This window comes from Mauremys mutica, chromosome 6 (genome assembly GCF_020497125.1).
Source record: "Mauremys mutica isolate MM-2020 ecotype Southern chromosome 6, ASM2049712v1, whole genome shotgun sequence".
Taxonomy (NCBI): Eukaryota; Metazoa; Chordata; order Testudines; family Geoemydidae; genus Mauremys; species Mauremys mutica.
Window position 1 is genome coordinate 101584745 of NC_059077.1, and position 13154 is coordinate 101597898.

At 39.3% G+C, this 13154-nt stretch overlaps 1 protein-coding gene across 10 annotated transcripts in view; it reads left to right on the top strand.

Annotated features, from left to right (window-relative positions):
- Positions 1-13154, top strand: part of BNC2 (basonuclin 2) — a 426471-nt gene that overhangs the window by 380031 nt on the left and 33286 nt on the right. Inside the window, exons 1-2 of one of the 10 annotated variants that reach the window (XM_045021601.1) lie at positions 3368-3501; positions 6662-6740. The exons of 7 other annotated variants lie outside the window; for them this stretch is intronic. In XM_045021601.1, coding sequence (XP_044877536.1) covers positions 3443-3501; positions 6662-6740 — 138 coding nt within the window. In that variant the 5' untranslated portion in view covers positions 3368-3442. Of the gene's footprint in view, positions 1-3355; positions 3502-6661; positions 6741-13154 lie in introns of those variants that run through there. 2 more of the 10 variants (XM_045021603.1, XM_045021602.1) reach the window with 2 other exon arrangements.

Genomic DNA, 13154 nt, shown 5'->3' on the forward strand with positions numbered 1-13154 from the left:
GAGCGCACAGTCCCAAGTGAGGTAAATGTCACCAAGATCTGCATTCCTGACGAGGAGTTACACCTGAGATTCAGGGGACACTCTTACATACTGCTGCTTAGCCCTGTGTCACTGAGGCTTTAACACTGGTTTTGAAAAGTATATTTTCAGAACTGTGAAATAAGCGTTTGTATACGTTGATTGGGACAATGGAAAGGAAGGACTAGTCAGGTTGTAAGTGCTTAGGGACAAGGACAGTGACTTCAAATATATACAGAACCTGGCACAGTGGGGACCCAAATTTAAACTGGATCTCTAGGGGAAACAATTATACAAATATTAAATAATAATTAAACACTTGTAAAATATTTGAAATACTCTGCAATACTGTTACATTTTCTCTGAGCTTTATTTATGATAGCATCACATCTCAAGCTTTTTCTTTTTTTCTTTCTTTTCTTTTTTTTTTTGGTGCCTGAAAGGAAAGTCTCTTGTAGAATTCCACTGAAAACAAGGAAGGACTGCTGTAGTAAGACAGCTCAAATATAATAGCAGCCAAGTCCCAATGCTCTCACAACATGAAATGCAAGCCAGATAAACGAAATGACAAAAGAACACTATTAAGAGGCATTGTGTATCCAGCAACAAAGCTTGCTGTTATCATAAAGTCTGAGAAACTTTTTTCTATAATTATGGCAGTGAATTCTGTCTCAGTTTCTTTCACAAGAGAACTGTTAACCTCGACCAGTGGTTTTCAATCGGTGGTCCATGGACCCCTGGGAGTCTGCAGATTTTTAAAGGGGTTTGCACTTTGATTTGAAATTTTTTAGGGATCCACAAATGAAAAAAGGTTGAAAACCACTGACCTAGACAGAATTAGGCCGAGGATCAAATTACTTTAAATAACAAATAGAATTTTCAAGAAAATGTAATAAAAATGCCCAGGAGCTCATTGTTTGTGTGCCATTATTTTAAACTAAAGCATTGTCATCTGGTTATCACCATTTGATACTGGGCCTGATTTAATGAGGCACCATTCCTATACCTGTATACGTATGTCTATTTTCTAAAAACACATGAAGGGAATAGTACACAGACCAATACGTAGGTCTGTGGTGAGACTAAGATTCCACTGACAGATTCCATTGAAGGGTTTTGTTCTCTTGTGGTTTGTCATCATCAGAACCTTGAAATGGAAATGTAGCCTTTTGGAAATCAATCTGCCTTACATTGCTGTATATAATGCAAAGTACTTTAAAAATGCAAAATGAGTGCTGCTTTTACTGTTCTGGCATTAGTCCATACCAGTGCTTGCATGGGGGGCGGTTATACTCTAGACAGGTATCCTATAGCCACATTTCTCACTGCTACTGGTTGAAAAAAGCAAAAAGAGGTGGGAGAGGGAGCAGACTATTGCTTCCCGCCCCCCCCAGTAAATTCCATATATCCCTTTTACCACATTATTTCTTCTTTCCAAACCTCACTCTGTACTGCTACCACAACTACTTCTAGAGCTTCATTAACTAGTTTCCTCGGTTTCTTTTCTGTCTTAAAACTTTTGAACCAGATTACAATGCCTTAAAAAAAAACAAAAAAAAAACCAACCCCACCTCAGAAAAGAGAAAAGTGTAAACAAATCTGCAATCAGTAGACAGCGGATGCAGTTACAATGAGGGAATGAGAGTTCTCAGATACTGTGGTACTAAAAATATTATAAAAAACCTATATAGCATAGAATATATATGAAAAGGTGTAATTTCAACGGAAGTGATGGAAAAACGTTCATGTGGAGATCCAACACTTGTTCGTAACCATAGCAATTAGCTCGACTATGAAAGATCTCTCTTCATAGCAGGCAGGTAGTGGTAGCTAATGGTATCAGCAGGACAGGTAGATGGACAGTACACGGGTGATCCATTCAGAGACAAATCAGTAATGGGGCCAGTTTCATCACACTCAGTTGACCTGTACACCGGATGACTTACATTCCAGTGCATACAGTTTTCAATGTGTCAAATGATCACAAACTAGTCTTAATATTAGATTAATTACTGGTTAACCCTCAGGAGCTCCCAAGGAACAATGAACTCACTAAAATCCATAGTCCCACAAGTGGAGAAGAAAAGGGGAAAATCAGAGCTGCCTCTTGGCTCCCTTTTTTACATTGCTTTTGGAAAGGAAGTCAGCAATTTTGGCCACACTTCTTTTTTTTATAAGTCTGTGCCTAGTTTTGTTAGAGCACACACAAAAAGTTACAAAGCCCATATGCATAGTGTTCCTCTCTGGATCCTCAGCTCCTGGGTTTGCTACTCCAAGCATCAGATGAACAATAGGCTGGCTGAAAGTCACCTTTCCCCTCCCCTTGCTTGATTCAAGCATAACTTGGCTGGACCTGAGGATCTGGCCCTATGTATCCTTCACGCTGGTGATAGGAGACTTGAGTAATATCTTATTTGGTGCAACTTACACACAAAGGGCCTAAGCCTGCCCTTGCTTTCACAAGTGTGAATCAGGAATAATGCTGCTGAAGTAAATGAAGTTAAAGTGGTGTACAACCACTTTAGGGTAAATGACATTATTAATGCATCCACAATTAGCGAGGTGGTTCTTCTAACAATGTGCCATTTGTGAATTTAAATTGTGACGGGAACTTTAACTTTGATTTTCCTGCCTCTTTTTTTCCACATGCACCTTAACATTGCAGTCACATAGATTTTAGTATTGATATATGCTTCACTTAAACACAAAGAAAAAAATTCTCAAACAAGAGGAAGTGAGACAATACATTTGAGAGAAGTAGAAGTAAGTTAAACTTAATGGTATTCTTTGTCTACATAATACAGAATGGCTTACTATAAATACCAAAGAAACGGCTTATGTGATACTGGACATGAGCTTTGATTATGATTGTTCACACCTGACTATGGCGCTAATTAGTCACCTTCATTTTAATGTAAATTCAGTGTCTTTCCTCTTTCAGATCAATGTCATATCAGACCTAAGTCGTCATGTTCTTATACCGCTGCTACTGTTTTGCTGTGTCTTTATTGCAGTGTAGGTACCACAGTGTAATTGTTTCAACACAGTCATGTTACTGTGATGTTCCTATGGTGAATTTCATCAGTAATTTGTTTTGATTAATGGATTTTAGAAGCAGTGACTCCCTCCTTCAACCCCACGTTGATTGAGACCACCATGTTTCATCTCACCTTGCCTGTTTAACCCTACCAAATTGAAAGAATTATGATGCAGTTAGTTAAAAACATACAAAACAAATGACACAATTGTTCACATAGCAACACTAGTGTAGGGTTTTTTAATGACTTGGCAACAGCAGGTTTTTCTAAGACATCAAAGATATTTGCAGAACTTCATACAAGCATGTTTTAAATAGCTTAGAAATGATACCTCCACTTAAAGTGAGTTTTATAGACCTCTTTATGTAACTGACCAGTCCTCAAAAATGTGGCCTTTTATGTGTCGATTTTATGATGTTCTATGGTATGTCAAGCCTGGTCCAAGGTAAGACATTGAAAAAGGGGTTCTTACATCCTTCACGAACCTGATAGAACTGCACCCATTTCAGGTCTTGCCTCCACTGAGGCGCATCTGGGAATTGTAGATGCTCTGTATTGGAGGGTCAGTTTGAATTTAGGGATGAGCTTAGTTATTCTCCATGTGCATCGTGGTATTTTCCCCTGGATATATGAATTACATAGGACAGTGTATTTGGCCCTTGTATATGAGTGTGTGTCTGTAGGCAAGCTGCTGCTCGGTCCACAGAGACTGAACCTTTTTCACCCTTATAATAGACATGTGATCAACTTGAGATCTGATGCTTGATCTGTAAATTTATTTCTGTGCTTCGGATTACACATGTTTCTACAGAGGACAGGATCATATATCGGGGGGGGCAATTAAGTAATTTCATGTTATTTTACTAGTTTATTTGAGCTTCCTACCAGATTGCCATAAATAAATAAGATGTGGAATGTTTACATGGTCATGGCCGGATAGAGCAGTTTCAGATGTTACTATGAATTTTCTTGGTTTCATAATTTTTAAACACAAAATCAAAACCAAGAAGTTTGTAAACCTCCATATGTTTTTTTTATTGTTTATTATTAAAAAGTGAAAGTTGAAAGGCAGCACTAAAGCTGCTTTATTAGCCATCATTGGAGCAATTTTGGATACCCTTCCTAAATTCTGGGGATATGCCAGATGCTTAAAAAAGTTCCTTTTCAAATGCATGTTGTAGGCCATTCTTACTCTCTTTTTATGGAAATAATTCATTTTATTCATTTCACAACAAGAATCTTTATTCAGGGAAGGCTCCTCTGCATGGAATGGTCTGTTCCCTGCAGCAAATGCACATCGTAAAAAAGAAAAAAGTAAACAAAAATTGGAAAATGCATACAGCACTGGGCTCCCCTAAAATCTACTATGTAATTAAAGAGAGATAATATTAATATACTGGTTTCCATTCAAACAAGGTGGGACTGGCACTTTCATCTCAAGTTGTGGATTATTCTATTTGGGATCTCCTGGCTCTTCTTTCTGTCAGAAGAAAGCAAATGATTCCCTTTGACTGAACCAATTAAATTAATAAAGGCAATATGGAGAATCATTCTCTAAGACTCACTGGCTGATCATACCCTGTATGCCTTATTCTTGGTAGCTGCTTATGAAATCAGGAGTCTTGCAAATTAACTCTGTCTTGGGTGTCACACCGTCTACAACTTGCATCCAGGGAAAACAAATGAACTGTACTTCACTTCTCTGTTGGCTAGTCTTGCTCTTATTCTCTCTTGCTTTTCAGTTTTCCTGTAATTAGAATCATGTGAAACTTTCTCATCGAGACAGATTTGCCTAAAAATTCACAAAGCTGGGTAAAGTTTTCAGTAAACAAAGGGTATTTATAGTGCCCCAATTACTGTATCATCTGAGCATCTCACAATCGTTCGTGTGTTCACTTTCACAACACCCCTGTAAGGTAAGGGGAAGTTGTACTATCCCCATTTTGAAGCTGTGGGACAAACACAAAGAGACTAAGTGCCTTGCCCAAGATTACACAAGAAGCCTATGAGGATGTAGAGAACTGAACCTGGGTAACCAATCACTGGACCATCCCCTTCCTCTCAGCTTTGAGGAGCAGAGATTAAAATCATGAAGAGGCTAGTTGTTTTTGAAGGTAGCAGCTGTTTGAAATTCATGGTTTTGTTTTCTTAACTTAAAGCCATGCACAATTTGGTCGCTTCCATTGAGTTTCATTGTCTTCTAAAGGTTGTTTGAACCTCAGATTCAAGAGTAGGGAGACCTGTGAATGAAGCCCACCTATTTCAGCATGTCCTCACCTATAATCAACCTTCCACGTTGTGCAAGGTGCTTGAATGTCTGGGAAGGATATATTAAAACTCAATTCTGAAATCCTTACTCAGGCAAAATTCCCATTGAATCAGTGGGGATTTTGCCTGAGTAAAGGGCCAATCCAACCCCTAAGAAAAGGCATTGTTAACCCATAACATTTACAATACTCCTGGCTTCAACTTTCATACTCATCCTCCTTTCTAGATTACACCATGAATTTATGTTGTGTATTCTGTGCTTGTCCAACAACCGAGCAAAATATAATTTTTGCCCGTTTTCCTCTCTTATCCTTGAGAGAGCAGTACTGTAGACAAAGTTCTGCCATGTGAAAAATTTGCTATGAGTGATAAGTAATTGAGACATGAGTGTAATTTTTCTTAGCACAGTTTTGAATATTTGAATATGATGGCATTCAACTTTCTCTGTAGAATTTCTTCCCATACCTAATGCTCTGAATGTACAGGCTTGTTAACAGTATATACATTTTGAATTTTACGGTAGCTTCATGCTTACCTCAACCTTTAGCACCTGCTGGTCTATGTCCATGCAGAGCGTCACTTAGCTTTTTGAATCAGCCATAGATCAAAGATACATACTTTTACTTAAATGTAAAAGAGCTCAAGCAAAACTGAATAATATCCATGTAAATAATATTCCTTAATGAATGAAGCTCTCTGCAAGGAGCTCAGCATCTCTAGAGATTGTTCAGAGAAAGCTGATGAAACCAGAAATGTGCTCAAAGAAACTGTAATGCGCAAAAGAGAGAGCAAGAGAGAGAGAGAGACTATAACCAGCATGAATGTGTGTATTTTTGTTGTTTGGTTTCTTAGTTGTCTCCTTATTTCACCCTGTTTTATTTCCAAAGATCTTTTAAAACTTGTTTTGCTTAACCAATCCAATGTTTTTTCCAGTCAGCCCCCTTACTCTGCCCTCCATGGTTAGAACTGGATTTTGCACCCATTCTTGTCTGCACAAATGACAGGTGCTAATCCTCCCCTTCATTTGACATGACACAGCCAACTTAACCAGTAAAAGTGTGTAACACTTGTCTCTGTCATGCAGAGTTACTATGCCATTAGCAAAGGTCAGAGGCCAATGAAACTCCAGATTAAAAGAGAAATGTTAATGATTTGGAAATGCATTTTTCCAAGTTTTGTTTTACACAGAAGCAATAGCATTTTGTTCCCTGCACATTTTTTAACCCACTGTTGCCTTTTGCTCTACCTCCTACCACATCAGGGTTTACATTTCCTTCAGCTGAGAAAAAAAAAAGTGAGGGGGGGGGATACTGCAGCACTTTCATTTATTTCCGCAGTGGATACCCTGCTGAAGTTGCATTGACTGAACACAGGACAGACAGAGAGATCAATCCTGCTGGGACCAAGGCCCTTGAGGTAGTGCTTACTCAAAATCGATCAGGCTCTTCACTATTCCTATCAATGTCGGCTCTTACATTTTCCTCCCATTTTGCTACAGTATTTTCTTCCAACCTGTGCTGAAGGCGTGATGAGAGGTACTGTACTTGTGCATGTTGCTTACAAAACCATTGTTATCTTCCAACATCTTGATTTACCCATTCTCTTTAAATAGGACACATTCATAATCCAACTGAATGAAAGCACATATTTTGTGTAACATAGGCTAAAACAGGTCTGCAGTGTTGGTGTGACTTGTTTACTTACGCTAACTAATCATCAGCTTCTAAAAATCATGCACTTCCCATTTCACCTGCAGAAATTTCAACAAATAAAATTTGATACTCTTAACTTTCAAGGGCCAAAGTCTGCACTAATTTACACGCCATTCCTTTAGCTTCCAGGAGTTGAACTGTGTGCATTCATCAGAGTATAGCAGTGAACATATTTTAAGATATACACAGAAAGGCATGATTTGCTAAATCTTTAGAAGCTGTGTAAATTATACTGCAATATAAAATGTAATGTATTATATTAATGTATAAAACTATCTTATATGTACATATTGTGTGAGTGTATGTACACACCTCTCCCTAAGGATGCTTAAAGAAGTTCCTGTGTAACGCTGATGCAAGATGGGGTTTTAAAATATCCATTGGTTCTCCTGCAGATTATGCATGGACTTCACTTAAGCAGCTAAAATTGTGTCACATCCTCCTAAGCATCCATTAGGCTGGCAGTCTGGGAAATACACTTGCCCTAAAAGGGTTAAATGTCAGCATTAGGGAGCAATGAAAGGCTCCAAGGCTTGGCAATGGGACTTCATGTTCTGTTCGCTGGTCCCAGTCCTGTCTAGGTCAGTGGTGACTGGAAGTTCTTGTCATGTGATGGCTGTTTGGTGTCCTACGTGGTGATCTCAGTCCCGGTGGGCAAGTGTCCTCATCACAAACCCACCACAATTAACGCAACAAAAGGGCCTGGAGATTCAACGGCCCTACTGGCCTGAGGGGTTGCCTGTCCAAGTCATGGTGGAGCCAGTACGGTGTTATTTGTGCTGTACCTGCTGTGCAGTTAGCTAGGGGACTGACGTCTCCAAGCTTCTCAGTCTGTCACCTTTCATAGCACTGCATTAACAGAATGTTTGTTTAATAAAGCATGGCAGGTTTAAGCTTGTTCTTATTAGCCACTTCAAATTCACTCTCTCCCTTAGACTTCTAGTCCTTCTAAATACAGGATACTTTTTTGCAGTTGTGGGGCTAGCCATTGTCCAAGGATGGGGGGCAGTGCCAGTCATCAAGAGCCTCTCTTCCCCTAGGGGGCAGTCGCCAGCATTCGATGTGTGCTAACTCCAGGCCTATCTGGACAGCCACCATTGGCAGCAGTAAATTGAGCCCATTTTTTTCAGCCACTTTATGTCAGTGAGGAGACCCAAAGCACAGACACTGTGTAATACAGCACAGGTGCTAAGATAATTTTGTTAATGATTTTTTTAAATAGCCTTGAACACTGCCCACCAGCTTCTGCCTAGACTTACACCCTCAGCAATGCCATTGGAGTCAGTGGGACTGATCAGGGCAGACATTGGATCTAAGTTACTAATCCATTTCATCCATTAAATTAGTGTGGCCTGTGGTTTTATTTATACTAATTCTGGCCCCTTATATGTTGGGCCCTTGTGTTCCATTTGTATTGCTGAAAACAGCAGGGGGTGGAGGATGAAGAATCATTGAAATTGTGACGTTAGGTACATCCCTTCTGATCTGGGCAAGAGAACATTTGGAAAATACTACCAGGTAATCATGTTGTCTGTTAAAATACCAGGGAAAGCAGTCAGATGATAAGAGCATTACTGTTACCATCGGTTTTTGTGTTTCTCCTATTCTCGCAACCCTACCCCCATCACCTCTGGGCTCCACTACTAAATCCTGACCCATCATCTCTGAAATATATCACTTAGAACATTAAATATGTTTTTACTAATTGTGATCAGGCTGAAATTCAAGTCTGTGCTTGTGGGTGTTTTTTTTTTTTATATCAGAAGCCGTATTTAAGTGATGACACACAGTAATTTGTTCATTCTTCTGTCAGTGTAATTTACAAGGCAACGACAGATAAACATGGCTATACAAGATTCATTTACGGTGACACAATGGCAGATACACAGAGCAGAACCCTGCCTATGAGATAAAGTGGACTGAGTGACTTATGCAGTAATTAGGGGATAATTGTCATTAACCTCGCAAACAGTAGTTTACCCATATTGTTTAAAAGGCTCCAGGATGCATAATGACAAGGTAATCTGTCAAAGCGCTAGGGGGAAATATTAATAAGATTTGTGCAAGCCTGGATAGAAAATATGCAGAAAGCGGCCACATTAAGCTAATTGGTGGATGAATATACACTTGTAAAAGTGCTTCTAATGGCACGTTTGCTGCTCTCCAAATGACTACTGTTAATGTGGAGAAGTGGGCTGCCTAGAAAGTCAGGACTGCTGGGACAAGAGGGTATTAAGGCATGCAGGCACAGTTATTATTACCTTGCACACCGCAATATATTTTTCCCACTTTCTTCTGCATTTCAGTGCCTGTAATGTGTGTAGATAGATAACTTGCTGCACACTTTATGGATTTGAATGTTTATATTCTACCAACCTTTGCCTTTTTAGCATCATATGTGCACCCTGCCGTCTTCCTTCTGTGTCACACGTACATCTACAATTAACTTGATTTTCCTGTCATAATTTTTTTTTATGTAAAGAGTCAAAAGAAAGAGGCCTCTTAAGATCATTTTGTAAATATTGCAAGTAATAATGCATGCTTCCCTAATGAATACTAAAGACAGAAATCAGTCTTCCTGTTCTTCTACCATTCATATACCCAGCATAGAGCACAACTAAATTTCTTTATTGAGTCGCAACTTTGTGTTGAATCAGAGACCTAAGCATTTTATGAAGTGCTTACACTTATCAGTACTTTTTACTCCAGTGTTACTGTCTTTGGATGAAATACTAAATTCCTTCTTCTGTTCCTATCCTGGCAAATCTCTCACTGACTTCAGTGAGAGCTTTGCCTATGAGATCAGCAGGATTTGGTCCTTTGTTTCTTATTTTTTCCAAATAACATTGACTAAATGGTTCATAGATTTAAGGCCAAAGAGGACCCGTTCTGATAATCTACTCTGACCTGAATGCTGGGTATCTTGCTTTATATCTAATACAGTGAAAACAGTCACTGACTATAGGATATGATGTTTCATCTACGCATGCTTTGTATTGTAGCAGAGATCTTGGCTGAACAGTACCGAGGCAACTGCTGGAGCTATATATGTTGTAAATATAATAATACATCTTCAGAGCTCTCTACAAACATCTGCAAATTCTCCCAATATCCTGTCCATTATTCCTCTTTTATGAATGGCGAAACTGAAGCATAGACAAGTTTAAATGACTAGCCAAAGGCACACAGAGCTTGCAAATAGAAGCCCGGAATTGCAACTCCCAGTCCAGTTATCAGTGTATTAGGTAGCACTGCCTCCCAAACTATGAAAATTCTAATGATTACATTGATTACATAATAACATTAACACTATGGGCCAAATTTTCTTAAACAACCACCAAAATATACAGTCATTTATTCAAAATTGGTAAGTGCTTCTGAAAACTGCCATCATGTAATTGTTGGTCTTGAGAGTCCTTTCAGGCCTCTCCAGGTCTCCATCACCATTGCCACACTTTATTATTTTGCTCTAGCAGTCCACAGCCTGTGGTGCTATTTACATATATTTACATTCCATAGCCAGCTTTCCCATTTGCTTCTAGGGAAGGGAGCAATACTGGTAGTAGTAGCAGTAGCCATCCCTGCCTATCTCTGCCATCCTTCAGCCTCTCAGCTCCCCACTTCCAGAGATTCCTTCCTCTCAGTTTATTTGCTCCCAACTACAGGGGTGGCTTCCCCCCTAATTAGCGTCTTAGCTGTAGCCCCACTTGTTAATTGATCTTCCACTTAGGTCACAGTTAACCCATATTGGTGGGGATTCAAGTGATGGGGTACTGAGCCAGAACCTGACTCGGCACACCCTGTTACACATGGTTGTGTGTGCAACTGGATATTTTACATGCACAATTACCTCTTTGTACCAAATTACACAGGTTTTGCAAGCTCAACCCACATTTTCTTTTTTTTAAAAAAAGTGTCCCTAAAGGTCTGGCTTAAACCGCAGAAACCCAGGAAATGTAGTTATAACTGAAATTCTGCACTTTATTTGCCCTGTCCATGATGTTTCTCTTTATGAGAGGCCCTATCCAGCTGTATCTGTCTTTCCAGAAGGCTGCATATACTTCCTGCAGAATGGCTCTACCTCCCAGAGGAACCAGGTTTGCCCTGTGCCTAAGAACAACACACTCTGCCCCCTCCACCCTTCCCTCCACCCCGCCCTCAATCACTTAGAACCACTTAGTTGTGGAGCTGCTTAGGGGAAAGATGCTCTTGTAAATGAATTTTCCATAACCACAGAGCTATAGAGAAGCTGAGATACCACCATGTTTCTTTACATTTAGAATCCAAGGCTTTGTTTTTCAAAGCTGTCAAAGGCCTGGTCTACACTAGGAAATTAGGTTGGTATAACTACATCGCTCAGGGATGTGGAAAACCCACACCCCTGAGCAACGCAGTAAATCCGACCTAACTGCCGGTGTAGACAGCACTAGGTTACTGGAAGAATTCGCCCGTCGTCCTAGCTACTGCCTCTCGGGGAGGTGAGTAGCTACATGGATGAGAGAAGTCCCTCCCACCAACATAGGTAGCAACTTTACTGAAGCACTACAGCTGTGCCACTGTGGCGTTTTAAGTACAGATAAACCCTAGGAGATTTGGATACCCAACTTCCATGAATTTTAATAGTAATTTGGGAATCACTTCTTAGACAGCTTTGAAAATATCTGTCTTGATCTTAACAGGGTAAGTGTTCATTTGTTAAATAACTTTTGTACAGTGCCTAGCACAATGAGACTCACCCGGTGATGGCCTATAGGGACTACTACCACAACACAAATGTTAAATAATGAAATCATGTTAATGGCAGCTGCTGAAAGATGACCACTTGGATCTTTCTGAAATTAGTAACTCAATATTTATTTATGGAGAAAGATTAGTATAATGGGGCAGTAGCAACACCATCACCATGGTTGTATCAGATTTGTCAATTTTATGCTTTGGGCCTAATTCTTCTCCCACTTGCACAGTGTAAATCAAGTCTAATTCCACTGAAGTTAGTGGAGTTACACCAGTGTAAAACAGTAAAAAGAGATTCAGGTTCTGGCTTCAAATCAGAATTTCTCTTCTCCAGCTAAATTCTAAGCCTCTGAATATGGACAGGGGGTCACTGTGGGAAAAACGTGAGAGGCCCTTAACCATAAAGATGCTAGATGGAGCAGCTATGATTAAATGAAGCTGGAGCTGCAGTGATTAAATATGTTGTGACCCCACAGTGACTTATCATACCTTTTAAAATAAAAATGCTACACACACTGTTACTAAGAGAAAAGTGATCATCTCTTATGAATTATACATTCTTATTGGGTCCACAATCAAGAGGATTGCATAACAAAGTGAATATTTTATCAAAAGTCAAACAATATGTTTTAAAAATCACAAGAAGCATTTAAAACCAGTGCCCTCACATCCTAATAACAATACTTAAGTTGCAGAGATCAATACTTTTTTAGGGGGAGATGGGTAGAGGTCCAAATTAACATTTCTTTTATGAATGATAAAATAGGGTTTCCTCCTCTCTTTATGAGAGATTTCTTTTCGTTTGTAAATCATTTTTATTTGGATTCCAGCAGGGTGCTGATCATAAATATCTGCCAGAAAACTCCCACCCAACTGAAAAAGCATGGGGCAAATTTATCTTCTCTCTGCCCTGCACACCTTCCCAAATATATATATATATATATATATATATATATATATATATATATATATATATATTAACTTCATGCAGACTGGATATTCTACGTGTACTGTGTGGCAGCATTTTGTGATGGAGACTCTTGGTCTGTGGAAGTAATCTTTATGTTTGGGCATGTACACCCTCTACCCAAAAATAGTATCTATGCATGTTACCCAAATACACTTGGCATAATTTGCAATGGGGAAGATGGGTGGATTTCACATGATGCTGCTTCAAACTGATTAGGACTGCTTTACAATGTATTGGACTACTCCAGCGATAGAAATTGACAGCACTCAATCTCACAGAGGGCATGGCCACTTTGTGTTTTGGAATAACTCCCTCGGTGACCTAGAACTTTTCCAGAACTTACTTCTTTAATTCACATGGATGTACATTGCCCAACTTCTGATTGTTTTTGTGATGTATATTCCAACTCTCTTG